The sequence below is a fragment of the Passer domesticus genome, chromosome 19 (genome assembly GCF_036417665.1).
Source record: "Passer domesticus isolate bPasDom1 chromosome 19, bPasDom1.hap1, whole genome shotgun sequence".
NCBI lineage: Eukaryota > Metazoa > Chordata > Aves > Passeriformes > Passeridae > Passer > Passer domesticus.
This window is the reverse complement of record NC_087492.1, coordinates 1,983,371-1,999,563: the sequence shown is the minus strand read 5'-3', so window position 1 is coordinate 1,999,563 and position 16,193 is coordinate 1,983,371. Positions and strand designations below refer to the sequence as shown.

Below are 16,193 nucleotides of genomic sequence, written 5' to 3'. Positions count from 1 at the left end.
AACAAGACTCTTGTACCTGCCATCACCCTACAAAAGTAGGTTTTGCCTTTGAACCATAAGTAACAATAGAATCTGTGCTTCTATGCAAAATTAGAAGAAAATATAGATATTTGTTGCTTGCACACAGAACATGTTGCCTGTTTAACTATTTGAGCTAAAGAAAATTAAAAATTACTGTAAAATGTATTTGTTTCTACAGACTTTTCTGTCCTGCTTATATTTAAACATCTAAATAAAAATACCTAAACTAGGGAAAGCCCACAGTGAATTTACCTAGGAACACACAAGCCATTTAAATTCCCTTTGTGATACAATTTTTTGCTGATATTTTGGCAGCAATACTTTTAAATCCCATGCTGAGCAGGGTTGTTTTCAGCATCAGCAAGGTGTGGCACTCAAGGAAAGGCAGGCCTGAATTTGGGGAGAAATCAGCTGTGCTGGAGGAGGTGTAACAGCAAATAGATTTCTAAAATCTGCCTCTGATCATTTCTGGCTCAGCTCTAGAAACAGATTCTGCAGTCACAGGTGGAAGGGAGAAAAAACATCTGCTTTGAAATAAAAATAAGGCATTAGGAGCTGAATTTAGGCTTCACTTCAAGCTTTAAATACACAACCATTCCTCTGGGTAAAAGCAATGATCATTTCTTTGCTTGGGAATCTATTTTCTTTGTCTCTAGAAAGAAGGAAAAAAGTTTTAAGTTTTTCAGTTTTTTCTTGGAGCTGAACTTTTTCAAAGGTGCTCAAAAGTGGCCAATGTAATGTTATTTTCTAAGCTACAAAGTGCTTTGCTGTGTCAGAGAGCCAACAGGCTCTTTCCAGACTCAGTTTCCCCAAAGAGAATTTAGGAAGTGGTTTTTTGCCTGCCTTCAGAAGTGTCTGTAATTAAATATTTTAAACTTTTAAAGCACAGAATAGGTTGATTATTGAGTAACATCACTGAAAACACATGTTGCTGGCTGTCTTCTCTGCCTTCCAAGTTCCTTAAACCGAGATTAAATCAAATGTAAAAATCTAATGTAAAAAAAAAAAAAGTAAAAAAGTAAAGATCTCATATTTTAAAATACCTAGGACTGTCATTTTAATTTTTCTTTTGCACATAAGCTTTTTCCTGAGACCTTTTCTTTTATTTTTCCCCCTATATACACAGAATCTAGAAGTATTTTTTGATAGCAAACCCCTCCTTACCTTATTTTCTGCATAAGCAAGCCAACGGCTTCCAAGAGCAATAGGATTCATGTTTGGCCCTGGACAAGGATAGCAGCCTGCAAAGTTGGAAAAGGCAACATTAAGAAATATCTTAATGACTTCTCCCAAAGAATTTTATTTATTGCCAAGAAAACAAAAAGTCTAAACAAAAGCCTTTCAGTTGCTAATATCACTCAGTGGATGCTTGCATTTTTGTTTCTAGAGATAAGGCTGTGGTTAGATGAGCTATTTTGAACATTTAATTATGTGTAAATATTCATTTCTTCTTATGTTCGCATTTTTAAAGCTATTTTGATATTAAAAAATTACATTCTGGGGTGAGGGAGTACTGATGTTTGACTCGACTGGTTTTGTATCCTCACATTTTAATTAATTTAATTTGATTGACACCTTTCTGTTGGTGAACAGTTCACTCACTTCAACCTCCTCTAGATTTTTACTGTATGAAAGGATGTTTTGTGCTCTTAGTTTCGTTTTTAGTAATTCTATATACAAACCCTCAGCCCTTCAAAATGCTTTTGATTTTAACAATTCTCTATACAAGCCCTCAGCCTCTCCATATACTTTTGCACAAACTTTACACAGTGGGAAAATTTGTAATTCTTTTAAAAAAGGTGGCAATGTTTCCACTGTTCACCTGCTTTCCATTACCTTTATATTATCATTAACAATAGATTTATACATGTGGATAAAAATGAGCATAGAAAAGAGAATTATTCCTGAGGATTAAAACATGAAAATACCTGTCAGACAAAATAGCTGTGAATGAAAACATGGAAAGGCTTAAAATGAATCATATTAAATGGCATTTCATAGATAACGTTTTTTAAATATGTATTTCATAAAATGTGATAAGTAAAATAATTTTTAATAAATAAAACAAATAGTTTGTATTTAAAAATAAGCATTTTTACATGAAAAAATAAGGAGGAAAGAACAGGGGGAAGGAGGAGGCTATCAAGCAAATGGTTAATCTCACTTTTCATCAGTTCTTAGGCTAATACAGTCAATTTAGCAATTTAAATCCTCTCACTGATTGGCCAAGAAACAAAATATCGAAGACCTTGCAGACATGTGTGTCTGATTTAAAGGAGGCCTGGGCAGCTGCTCATGCATCCCAGGCTGAAAGAGCACAGGCAAACTGCATTTCAGAACACATACAACACAACTTTTATCCAGTGTATTGCTTAAAATCCTAATAAAAAAAATAAACCCCAAACCCAGGCAGTGCCAGTGAAGATTTCTATTTTCTGAATTTGAGACTTTCTCTCATTTGAGACTCTGGCACTGCTCTGCAGCCACGGCAGGGACAAGAACCTGATTTCCACACGTGTCCAGCCCTGTTCCAGCAGGCTCCAGAAGAGTCCAGAACATTTCCTGAGCACAGCAGAACCTCCAGAAGGGGAGAGGTTTTATTTCCCACACCTGCAAAGCGGCGAGGAGCAGTGTGGGAGGGGTTAGCACCTTTCTGGAACGTTCCATGGACATTTGACAACACTCTGGACGCGGGTTTGGGCCTGTGCAGATAAACAAGGCTGGATTTCATTTTCCAGAGCAGAGCACTGAGGGTATTGCAAAATTCCAAAGATCACAGCGAGCTGCTTGAAAGGTCAGAAGGGAAGGGAAGGAGAGAATGAATTCATGAATTCACCCAGCTAAAGCCATCTGAGGCAGAACCCAGGGAGGGTTTGTGAGGCCTTATCGCCGGCCTCATCTCAGGAAGGAAAACGAATTCTGAAGAGACGATGCCACAATTGTTATTGCATTCCAGGAGTGCATAAAATGTGGGTAGCCAGAGCCTCTTAAGGAACAAAGCAAGCAAAAAAAAAGGTTGTAAATACAGGCCTGGGTTGTAAATACAAACGTGTTCTTCCGATGACATTATAGATCAGGAGCGGTGAGGTTTTAATGCCGACTTCTGCCTCGGCAGCTCTTATCTGGGTCAGGAAAGGAATTCAGGACCCCAAACCTTTCTTTTACCTTCCCTTTTATGTATAAAATACAGCACTAAAAGTTGCCAGATGATAACCCTCGTCATGTAAATCTCTACAGTGACTTCAGAACCAGTGACTTGTGTTTCCCAAATTCGTAACATCCCTGCAGGAGAAAACTAAAGGAGTCTGAGCAATTCATAGCAAAAAACGAGTCCTGCTTGGAAAAGGGAGCTGTTCTCAATTACTTCAGTGAACTGAAGCCATTGAAGAACTGCAAGAAGAATTCTTCAAATCCAAAATTGATCACTGAACAGAAGAGTTACTTAGAAAAGCTGGGACTGCCCTCCCCAAAGCCAGTGGTTTGTCCCATGAACTGGGCTCAGTCAATCAGACTCCACACACAAATCAACCAATTCTAAGAATAAACTCCACAAAGGTCAACAATTCAGCTCGGTCCTAAACTCTTCTCTCCGATACGAAAAACAGCGTAAAAAAAAAGGAGCTATTTCCTCCCTTTCTTTTCTTTGCAAGTCTTTGCACTTTGGAAACTTGCAGCAGCACAAGGATAAACAAAGGGTTATACTTGATGGGAAGGAAAAGCAAATTGTTTTTCTGCTTTCCAAAAAAACAGCTGGAGTCAGCAGAACATCATCTATGAGGCAAATGAAAAGACAGACACGGCGTGACCCATCGAGCTGGGCCGTCCAATCCTCAGCAGCCCCACTCCCTTAAAGATTAACTTCTCTTTCTACCAGACTTCAAAACAACAGAGGAAAAAGCCATTCTAAGCAATAACAGCAGCAACTTCAGCGTGTTTACAATAGGAATGAACATAATGAGAATGCAGAACTAACTGTCAAGAAGACCAAAGTTTCCAAGTTTTAATGACAGCATGGAGAGGTCATCCAAGAAAGGATCACTCAGGGAAAGTCCTTCCAAAAGTGCAGCAAACCAAGCAAGTACTAAAAAATATCTGATTTTAGAACCAGCTTAACTGGGCCTATCACTCACAAAAATATAGGTGAAAACCTATTGGAAACTACTTCATAATCTTGGAGTACACACAATTACCTTCTGCCTCTGTGCAGAGGAAATTAGTAATTTCAAGGAAGAAAAATTACATATTGAAAATCAGAATCAAAGTCCACATTTTTCTGCTAATTTTATCAAGTTCCTACATCCAAAAATTCCAACTGGTGCTGCCCTAAGGAACAGTGAAGAGTAAGAAATGGGCTCCAGGATCCCTCTGAAGAGGGGCCTGGCTAAGGACACCCTGGGACTCACATCCTGTGCCTCAGTTTTCTCACAACAAAGATGTAAATGTTATCTACAGCCCCACAGGTGAATTCCTCAGTGTTACAATTTCTCCATTTATTCTCTTTTTAAAAAATAACTGGGTTATAAAATTATAACTGCAATATCAGTTATATAAATAATCACAAACAATCACAAATAATCACAAACAAATATAGTTTGTGATTATTTGCATTCAAAAATGTTTTAAACTTACTTGTTGATGTGCCGATTTTATATATTTCATTTTACTGAGAATACGGGAATCCCACATTACCTGAAGTTCTCCAAAGAGCTACACAAACGTTTGCTTTGTGAGTCAGCAAAAAGAAGGTTGATTTACTTTCCATTAATTTTCTATTTATTTCCATTACTACCCTTATGGTAATGATGAAAATCTCTACCTTTGGAGATCCAAATCCATAAGCCCATAATAAACCCAATCACCTCCTCTACCCATCTTTGAAAATTCACCCAAATATCCCCTCCTCTGACTCTGGATCCTTCCATCAGTCTTGAGCTCCTCCAAGAAACCCAAGGCTCCAGTGCTTTCCTTGAATTGTTTGGCAAAAGCTCATCCTGGATCTTCAGCGACGGCAATGTGAACACAAAGGGAGCAGCCAAGAGGAGGAAAGCAACACATTCCTGTCCTCTCCCTTGTCCTTTACACAAACAGCTCACTGGGAAGACTCTGCTCAGAGGAGCAGAGTCATTGCAGGCTGTGTCAGCTAGAGCAGAGCTCAGGCCATAAATCACCCAACACGCCGCTAATAAACCTGAACCACTTCCACTGGGGCAGCTCTGCAGCATCTCCACAGCTTCTTCATAAAATAAAGATTTCAAGGAGATACAGGGATACAATATTCTCTCTAGAAGATCTGATGTTAACAGGCAGAACTTGTCTGAGCTAAGTCAGGGTTTATTTTCAGTTTGCAGAACGGTGCACTCGTAACTCCCTACTCACAGCACAGTTTTATTTCTTTCTCAAATCTCACTAAAACACACTGTAAAATGACAGCTGACAAACCATTGCAAATTAATGCATGAATTAATACAGCTGAGGGAATGAAAAAGCCAAATCAGAATCACCCAACATTGCTCTCCTTCAAGCACATCCCATCGTGTTCATCTTAAGACACTACTGGTTGATTTTTAATTTCACAGCACATTATAAGAACTTTATTCCCTACAATATTTATAGTACAGAAAAAAAAAATCTGGTTTTGCTATTTTCCAGACTTTCTTCCCCTCTATCTTGACTTTGTTCTTACTTTTTAATGAAAAACATTTTAAGTTCGTTTCTGTCTTGTTTCAGTCTTTTTCCCTATCAGTTTAATACAAAAACTTTCTTTTTCCAGCATTTTCACTGGTTTCTTTTCCCCATTCTCTCCAGTTTCCTTTGCAGTGGTCCATGTTCAACCTTTTTTATAACTAATTTTGATTTATTCTTTCCTAGGTGGGAATTTTAATGAATATGTCACACCTTGTACCTGTGAGGAGGAATCCATACCACAGGTTTTATTTCAAGCTGAGGGGATGGGCAGTTATTAATACAAAATCCTTTCAGGATTTTGTCTCTAATCCCAAAATAAGGCAGAAATGGCATCTTTTGGGTCACAGGGAATGCCATGAAGGCAGAGATTCCCAGGCTCACCTCCACCCCAAGGAAACCTTCCTGATTTCTGGAGAAACAAGGATTTTTCTGTTCAGTGCCTGGCAAGGTTCATTAAAGATGACACATGTCAGCTGAAGTGTCCAGTGGTTTTAAACACAGTTTTCTAAACAAATTCCAAAAGAAGTAACTCATTTCAACAGAAATTCTTTGCCTTTAATCATTCAAAGGACTTGCTGGATTATCACTTCAAAAATCAGTGAAGCAGAGCCATTGTGTATTTTTAAATAAATAGCTCCAAGAACCCACTGAAGTGATGCTACTTCTCTAAAAATCAATCTGTAATTCTTTTCTGGGTCTTACAAAACACAGAGCTCTCCATAGGAATGGAATTACAAAACTCCATCCTTAATTCCTGCACTGCAGAGCAGCCAGAAAGCAGACCCATGCCAGAGAGCACAGAGAGGGAATATGCAATAAATAATGGGTAGAGTGATACTGTTGTAGCAAAAGCTTTGTTTATTTCAAAGAAAACAAATCATATAAGTTGTTTTATCTAATATTTTTTTTTGGTTGGTTGTTTTGTTTTTTTGGTTTTTTTAGCAAACCAATTTTTTTGTTGTTTATAAACTGTATAAAGCAATATTGTTTATAAATTCCTCTGGGTTCCTTCTAGATGAAAGGCCCTGTGTAAATGTTATTACTCTCACACTGTCACATACTTTCCAAAACTCTTCCATTGTTCTTGCACTTCCTTCTGTTTAAGTATCACCCATTAAATGGAGTAAAAGAGCAAAGGAGCAGGATGGACCCACTGAGAAATGGGGTTTGCCACCCAGGGCCTTTTTTTCTTACTGATTTTTAATTATTATGAAATTATTATTATTATTACTACTACAGAGATGCTTCCCTGTTCACTCTGCCATGGCAGTTTGAAGCATCTACACCTTGATGGTCCCAGTGGGTCCCTCCCAGCTCACAAATTCCATCATTTTATGATTTTTCTGTTACTCCACAGGTCCAAGCACAATCCCAGAGCTTTCACTACAAAATATCAGTGGCCTTTCATGTTCATTAGGCCTCGCTGTTTCATTTAGCACAAATTGGATTGATTTAAGTGCAATGTTTAATCTCAGGTTTACTTTTTTTTTTTTGTTCAGACTTGGACAGTGACAAATAATAAAAGTTGCCACTGAGGTTGTTGTTTCTGTGCAGGACAATGTCAGATGGCTTTGTTTGCCCTTTAACGTTAAGGATTTGGGTGCTTTAGATAAAAATAACTTATATAGAAACAAAGAGCACTTCCTGTTTTACATTTAATTTGTAAAACTGTCAGAGCCTGGAGATATGACAGACAGACATCTTGGGGACTCAGGCCTCTGTTGTGGCTTTATGCAGCTTTTCTGTTGTATTTACATTTTCCTGCAGTGGAGCAAAACCTCCTGCAAGCACCAAAGCTGTTTGTTCTCAGAAATCCACCACGGTGCCCTAAAGATCTCTCCAAAAAGTGTTTCAGCCTTATCCTGGAATGGTGAGACACTGATTCCCACAGCCAGAAAAAAAAAAACCTCTTATAAATAATGCTGTTAAAAAGGAAAAGCAAAATTAAATCACCATTTCTCAGGGAAAAACACCATGAAGGGGTAGGTGCTGATATAAATGTGGGTGTATAAAAATGAAAAGTGCTTCTAGCAATCCACAGGGACATACTTGGCTCTTCTTCACTGATCAAGAAAATCCTGTGACTCAGGAGCTCCCTTCCCACCTGCCCCGAGGACTTTCGATCGGAGCTGGTCCCCCACAGACAAAGGAATCCTGTCAATGATTATCCCGTGTGGGATAACCAGGAGAAATGCCCACAGCTGAGGAGGGAAACACACACAACTTCTTGAAGAATGTGACTCTTCAGGCATTAAACCTCTCCATAAGACACCCAGTGTTTTTACTTCAAAGTCAGGAGCTCGAGCTGCTTCCTGCGAGCCCGACAGGGGAAGGAATTCCAACAGAAATGTCCAAAAATCCTTGAAGATTTCCAGACCAGCCTTGTGACAAAGTGAAACCACCAAATTATTCCTTGTGTGTGAATGTGAGAGCACATAGCAATCCCAAATCCCAAATCCAATCCCAAATCTGCAGCTCAGAGCCCCCAACACCATTTGCTTTGGGGGTTTCATTCACTTGGAGAGGTTCATTCAACATCCACAAACTGATTTTGGCTGGGGGTTGTCGGAGCCCAGGACATCTCTCTGGATGCCCTGGATGGCTCAAAGCCCTGCCAGGGGCTCCGACACCCTGGCAGGAAGCCAAAGACACCTGGAAATTCAATCTTAATTCATGGAGCAAATTGCCAACCTTATATAAAGAATTACAGGCCACAAAAGTTTAAGCAGCACAGTAGTAGCAATCACAGGGTGAAGGGAAAAACTTTGGAGCACTGTACAGGGGGGTTTTGAACCTTGTACAGGGGGTTTGGAATCCTGTACAGGGGGTCAGGAGTCCCAAGATGGAGGGATTTTGGGCGTGCCCTGTCCTTCTTCTTTCTTCTCCCTGGCATCCATGTTCAGGATGATGTTGGCACGTGTGCATTGGTTCATAGTGAAAGTGCACTTGCCAACAAGGGTGAAAAGTACTGGAAATAGAAGGTAAATATTTTATATGTAGTTTTCACTATAAAAGAGACAACCGCCCCATGGGTGGGGGAGAGTGCCCTTGGCTGTCTTGCTGATCAGACCTGGCTGGACAGACAGAAAAACTCTGTAGATAAGGAACAATAAACTCAACTGAAGACCAAAAGCAAGAGTCCAGACTCCTCCTTCAAAGTGCAGCCTGCCCAGAACCACCTTTTCCCCTGCTGGGGCAGAGACAAGTGAGAGCCGACCCTGGCAGGGGGTGAGAAAAACCTTTCCAGGCTTTCTGTACAATAAACTACTCTGACTAAAATCTGCAAAATTACCTCTCAGGGCTCTACAGAACAGCATCAATAGCAACGTGGTGCCAGCTAATGGCTGCAATAACTTCTCCATCCCTGGGGGATCCTGGATGGAGAATGCATCAATATGAGCAGAGAAGGGCCAGGGAAGCTGAGCAGGCCCTCGGTACCGGACACGGGGATGATGCCACATGCATGATGTTATCTGGGAGGATCTCTCCTCAGGGCCCAGGGGGTGGGCAGGATGTTCTTTATGGAGAAGGAAAGGATCCATCAGGCCATGTTCATAATCAGCACTAAGTAAGCAGTTTTGGGGTGAGGAGCACTGATGGAATAGAAATCAATGGAATTCAGCTTTTCTGCAGCTTTTCTTTAGAGCAAAGTAGGGGCAAAAAAAGCCTGAGCATCACTTTGGTTTCTGTGCATCACTTTGGTTTCTGATCCTTCAGTCACATGCAGAAAAGGCTCTGAAGGAAATCTGAAGTGAAGCACAATTAAACTCTGGGCTATTTCAGAACTATTTAAAATCCACACCTTGACACTCAGCTAGGAAAGGAAACACATTCTTAACATAAGCATCAATGAATTTTTCTTTAATTTGGCCACATGAGCACCTAGCCCAGCAGGAATTTCACATCCTGCACTGGTTTTTCTCCTCCCCTTGGTGTCGCTTCCTAGGGAAAAGGAGCTGGCTCCAAGCAGGAGAGCAGTGATGGATGGAAGTGACTGCCATGAGACTGATGTTCTGCCTTCTCCTAGCAGGCATTTAAAAATCAGAACACCCCACAGGCTAGATTAGGGGATATCCTGGTAATTTTTCTACAATAGTTACAGCATGTTTTCCCTCCACGTTTAAGCACCTGTCTTAAATTCCCTCTCCCAGTCTGGAGCACCTGTACACTGAGGTTTTGTTACCTCAGTGTAACAAAAGGCACAAATAAAACATTCTGGCTCCCTGCCATCCAAGTGAAATCAGCACATTTCCATGTAATCCCAAGCAGGGGAAAACAAAGGTTGGTCCTGTGTCAAACTTGCTCAGGAAAAATCAGGAAATGCAGGAGTTAAAACATTCCAACAGCAGCACGAACTTGTCCATCTACATCCTGAATATTTTATGGTATATTTATTGTAACAATATATTAAGCTACACATCCAACCACAAAAACAAAAACAGAAAGACAAATACTCCTCATGTGCACGGCAGCTGCATTAGCATTTCTGAGGAACTTCAGAATTCCTGACACTGCTTTTAATTGGACATTCTGCATTTCATTTCTATGTATAAATAATCAACAAAACAGACCAGAGCTTCTGCTTCACATTTGTGCTGTCTCAGTGAGGTTCTAAGGCTCCCACACCACTCAGGGATGGAAGATATGATTTCCACACCATCACCAAATCTTCCTGAAAATAAAGATTTTCTTTTCCCTAAAAGTAACCCAAAACCCTTCAAAGAGTCAGTGATCCTCAGTAATATTTCTGCCCTTTGTGCCCTCCCTTCTGACCAAAACCAGTCAGAGAATCTTTTTCATGCTGTCAAATATCTCAGTGACATCCTCAGAGCTGAGGTGCACCAGCACCAGTCTGGACAGGACACAGGCTGCCCCAACAATGCAAACAAAAAGGCCTCCCAGACCTTTTCCTGAGCTTCCTTTTCAAGGATTTCTATTTTTTTAATTGATACTGGCACTGTCCTTTAATAATTTTTTTCAAAGGCACAGCCAAAGAAGGCAGTGGCCAGTTGGCTGCCTCCCAGAAATCCCTGCAGCTAACGAGGGAGCTCATTTACATCCCATTCCAAACACACCAGAGGAATTGAAGCCTTTCAAGATACGCTCTCAGGTCCAGGAGATTTCAGCACATGAAATGGGGAAGCTCAGACAAAAGCTCTGCTGCAGCCCCAACATGCCAGGGCACAGCACCTGCCCAGGCAGGGAATGGCTGAGCTTGGCATCCTCAGCACAGGTCCCAAAACCCAGAAATCCAGGGAAAAGCACAGCTCTGCCCACTCACAGCGTGGCACTGCCAGAGGGAAGGGCTGTGCTGGCTCCAGCTCTGGCAGCACCCAAAATGCCCCAAAAATGATGCTGTCCTTAATTAAACCACAGGAAAGTTTCAGAAAAGCTTGAGTTTCTAATATTAAAAAGCAGCACAGCTGGAGAAATACACTGGTATTAGTGATATTTCAGGAATTTTTGGACTTTTTAAAAAATAATTTCATCATTATCTCCAGAAGTTTTAATTTTTCCTCTTTAAATTCCACAGCTGTTCCACAAAACACAAAGCAAATCAAATTTATGTTTACGAATAAAGTATCCCTGCTCCTCAAAATTAACTCCCGGGCATTAATTTTTAAATAATAAATTGCAGTATCTTCAAAAAAAACCCACAAAATAAGCCCAAAAATTCTCAGAATACACATTTAACTGAGGGGTTTTCTGTACTTTTGGTCTAAAATAAAGCAAGGCTTGTACTCTGATTCTTTTGGATGAAATAAGAGGGAGTGATGAATAGGACACAAATAAATCCTTTCTCGTTTGGATCCTGTCACTGAATCCCAGCAGAGTCCCAGTACCTCACATCCATGGATAGGAAGAAACTGACACCTATTGGCAACTTTAATATTACTGCAGGAAGCTGCTTTCCCTCAAACTACGACAAAAACTGCTTCTCCTAAGGAGATTCTTCTATAAATGCAGAGACAATATAAAAAATAATTTAAACTTTTCTAATTGTGACTGAAAATACATCCAGAAAAATGCAGATTCTTTTTAATAATAAAACTCTGACCTTACCAAAGTAAATTATGAACTGTAAAGTCACATAAAAAAACCCAGTGTGCCTAAGGAACAACCAAAAATGAACAGTGGGTAGATCACTGTTGATATGGGTTTAATTGCTGCTGATGTGATAACCTGGAGCTCCCACCTGAGGTTTTTACACATATTTGAAATGAACAAAAGAATTGTTCAGCTACTGATGGATGGCAGTGTGGGTGCCCTTTACAATTAGTTACAGCAATAATAAATACAGAAAAGAGTTCAATATTCACAAAAAAGCATTTGGGTTGGGGTTTTTTTTTGAAGCAAGTTTTCCTGAAGCTCCAGATTATTCACTGAGAGCTGCTTTGAGGATTTAGAAATAAAGAAACAAACAACAAGGTCTGTTCTGTCCACCTCTGAGCCCAAAGTTGTACGTACTGGTGACGAAGAATTTTTTGGTGAAAGTGCAGCTGTCGAAGGCGGCGATTTTCTCCTGCAGGACCACAACGAGGATCCTGAAAACACAGAAATGCAATGTCCACTTCAGCCATTAACTGCATTGCTTTAAAGATTCAATATCTAAATGTAATTATTTCAAAAGCATCAATACAAACTCTGCAGTGATGAAGTGCCAGGTTAGCAATCCCTGGCAGTTATTGAGAGCTCTCTCTCCTGCCAACCACATGAACTCCACTGCAGGAAGTGCAGGGGGCTGAGCCACAGCAGCACAGCACTTTTGTGATACAGCTCTTGCACTCAAAGCTCCATTAAAAAGCAAGAATGGAGCTGCAAAGACCCTGAATTACTGTCACTGACTCAAACAACAACCAGCAGAGCTAAATGTGAAGTAATCCCACTGCCCACCTCAGTGCAGATTTACTAAAACATTTTATTTACTAAAAGGAGTGTAATACCAAGAACATCAGCACACAAACAGAGCTGAGAGAAGCAGAATTTGGGTCAATTAGCATATTAAAGATGGATGTTTATGTGTTTGCTTGTACATTACACTTTTATTGTAAAGGCCAAAAACCACAGGGTAACAGGAAACATGGTGCTGCCTCAAAAAACAGAGCCCAGAGATGCAAATGTGGAAGCACAGCAGCATCTTGCAAGTTTTAGAACCAGGGAACACTTTCTCCCACACTGATGACTTCTCAAAATCAAGTTTTTAAAAGCCTGACATGAAAGAAGCACCTGGGAAACCAACACATAAAACCTACATTTAGCAATATGACACAATTAATAATCTGTTATTCTCTCATTAGGCAGACTGTGAGAAAGTATTTTTTAATTAGCTGTCAATATAAAGCATTATTAAATAGTGTTTTAATGGTTTTAATTGTAAAGATACAACATGGAAAAGGAATTAATCACATCTCTCACTGACTAAACACACACCTAATGCTTCATGTGAACATTATGACTGTGTGTTAGAGGCTGGAACAGTCACCTTTAAAAGGGATGAATCACCTCAGCCTCAGCTCATGTCCTTGGGGAAAGGGTGATGATTCTCTCCCAGCAGTGTGAAATCAGCCTTTAACCCCTTTTTCCCTATTTTTATCTGTTTTGCTATAAGAATACTTCCTCTTATCCCATGAGAGCTCAATACCTGGGAAGGACTACACTAAAATCAAAATATTCACCACCCCCTCATGCTTGCTGATGTTTTCAGATAAATAAATAACATATATTAGATTTAGGCATTAGTAATTTTACTTAAATGACATCTTCCAATTGCTGAAACTGCAAGAGAGAAAACCAGAAGATAATACATCAATTCTAACTTTTTCTACATTGCCTAAAATAAAGGAAATCAATGAATAAAGAGAAAGCTTTGACTGCAAGTGGAAGTGTAATGTGTATGTATTGAAAACCTACGGATATCTGGGAATATTTCTCAGTCCTGGAGATTTCTGTTGTCTCCCCCTTGAAGACACTCTGTCTTTCTGCAGAAATGAACCCCCCAGATGGAAGATTCCAGAGGATTTATTGATCTATTTATTTTTAGTAGCAGTTTACACTTAGTTGCACAGGTTTGATGAATATTCCCCATCTGCATCAAAACCAGGCACAAAAACCAAGTAATTCTGAATTTCCCAATGATTTGTGTTATCATTGACTGAAAGACCATCCATTCCAGCATGGCACAATGGATTCCCAAAGAAATGCAGGAATTTCTTCATGCAGGGCTCTACCTTCACCCAGGAACTGGATTGCACCACTCCCCCAGGACACCTGAGGCCACGGTGACTCATGGCACTGATGGGAGGGTGAAGGAGCAGAACTCAGCAGGGCTTGCACCAAAGCCACCACTCCAAATTCTCCCATCAGGGGTGCCAAGGGATCAGCAGGATCCCCACACACGGATCCTGGGATTTCTCTTCTGCCTTAAAAAGACACGGCAAACTACAAAGCAAACCACAAAACTGCAGTTTTGTGTGTCTGGGAGAGGTGGGCATTTCACATTAACTCAGCAAAATTTGATTCCATGGACACAACAGCTGCTGTTCCTCTGGAACTCCCATCCTCAGCCTCCAGACCATTTTCTCTCAATCCCAACCCAAAGATGCTGCTTTGTTATTTGACTCACTGGAATATTATTCCCTGCAAACCACAGACTGCACACCAGGAATGTTTTGGATGTGCAGGGAGGCAAAATCTGACAGAGCAACACAAAGAAGAGACATAAACCCCTTAGTGCTCTGTGCTGTTTAAACTCCCTGTGATCCCATTTCCCCAGCTGTAGGTGGATCATCGAGGATTTCAGCGATTCCTGCTCACCCTTTAGCACAACTGAAAGAAGCTTAAATGATTTTTTTTGTTTGAGCTTCTTAAACCAAAGCCATGGGGGAAGCACACTGATGCATTCCAACTGAAATACTCCTTGAGAAATAGAGAACCAGAGCTGTGCTTACAGGAGAGTGAAAAACAGAAAATCAGGGAGGTCAAACACCAGAAATATAATTTATTACCAAAATCTGGCATGCCCAAACACACAGGGAATGCAGAGTGAGCACCCTTACCTTTTATTGCAATGCAGGTCATAAATAGGAGTTTTGAACTGGATGGACTTGACCATCTCTCCTGTCCTCAGGGAATACAGATCCACACAGCAGTAGGGTGGGCTGGTGCTGAAAGGAATAAAAAAAGATTTTAATGGAAATCAGGGCATTTTAAAAACTGGGGGTTAATTCTTTCTGCTTCCTTGTGTTGCTTAGCACGCTGAAGGAAAGTCACAGAACCACAGAATTATTAAGATTGGAAAAGACCTCCAAGAACATCAAGTCCAGGACCCAGAATTCCAGCAATCCCAGCAGAACCCTGGAGAACAAAGGGTCAATATAAACCTCCTGCATTAAGAAGGAAAACTGAATAATGATCTCCACAATGGCCATCAACCTGTACTGTGCAACTGATTATCAAACACTTGGTTTCTTTTACCACCAGCAAGACTTTGGAAGTTTTAAACCCCATCCTAGTACAAAACTACTCCTCAGAGTAACTCTCTCCTGGAGGGAGGACTCTCCCCAGAGCAGCAGCTGAGAGCTGAGCTGCCTGCCTGGGGCTGCTGGAGACACCTCACCCAGCATTTACATTACATCCCCGACGGACTTTTGTTTGAAGCGTACAGATCTTTTCAACTCTTTGTGTCACTTTTATCATTTTCATATAAATAAAAGCTTTAAGGCCATTCCTTAATAAAAAAGGCTGAGTGGGAAAAGTGCTGAGTGTTCGATAGGGCCGAGGAAGGCAGTGGTGGAAACCCTTTTAGGGGCTGAGGAGAGCCTTTGATGTGGCAGCTCTGTTCCACAACACCTTTCTCCCCCTCCAAGAACGCATTAAAACCTTGGCTATTTCTAGGTCAAGGAATATGAAGGAGCACAAATTGCCAGCTGTACAAACATATCCTGAGCATTGGTAAAAGAGGGTGTTCCCCCCTGCCCGTATCTGTTTTATTTTACAGAGTTTCACACAATTCTTGCCCCAGCACTCACTTGTCTCTTGGATCTGCTCAAGCTGCTCGAGAATTTTCTGGAAAGCTGGAGGACAAATGCCAACTGTTTACCCCCAATGCCTCAAGACCATAAAATGGTTTATACAGTAATGTATAATATACAGTAATGCAAAATATACAGTAATGCAAAATATACAGCAAATGCACAGCAAGACAACTGTCAGAAAAATAACTGAAAAAATAACTTTTGACATTTTGCCCACTGAAATTTTTCCCAAAATATACATTTTTCTAGGCTAATAACTAGAGGGTGCAATTTATTACTTCAAGCACTTCAAAGGCCCTTCAAAAACACCTTTAAACCAGTGAAACTCGAGTCAGTTCCTTCACATTAAAGTTCACTCCTGCTCGAAAACACAGAAAGACACTGCAAGATCTATGTACAAACTTTTTTAAATTAAGTGATTTATTACCTCTAGCAAATTATAATATTGATAGA

General features: G+C 40.4%; 1 protein-coding gene across 11 annotated transcripts in view; it reads right to left on the bottom strand.

Moving 5' to 3' along the window:
* BCAS3 (BCAS3 microtubule associated cell migration factor) overlaps positions 1 to 16,193 on the bottom strand; it is a 300,344-nt gene that overhangs the window by 251,751 nt on the left and 32,400 nt on the right. For all 11 annotated transcript variants that reach the window (XR_010349455.1, XM_064394988.1, XM_064394990.1 and 8 more), the window contains exons 8-10: positions 14,763 to 14,870; positions 12,175 to 12,251; positions 1,186 to 1,262 (exon numbers count right to left, since the gene is read on the bottom strand). Coding sequence is in view for 10 of the 11 variants with exons in the window: in XM_064394988.1 (XP_064251058.1) it covers positions 1,186 to 1,262; positions 12,175 to 12,251; positions 14,763 to 14,870 (262 nt within the window). In the remaining variant the exon portion in view is untranslated. The remainder of the gene's footprint in view (positions 1 to 1,185; positions 1,263 to 12,174; positions 12,252 to 14,762; positions 14,871 to 16,193) is intronic.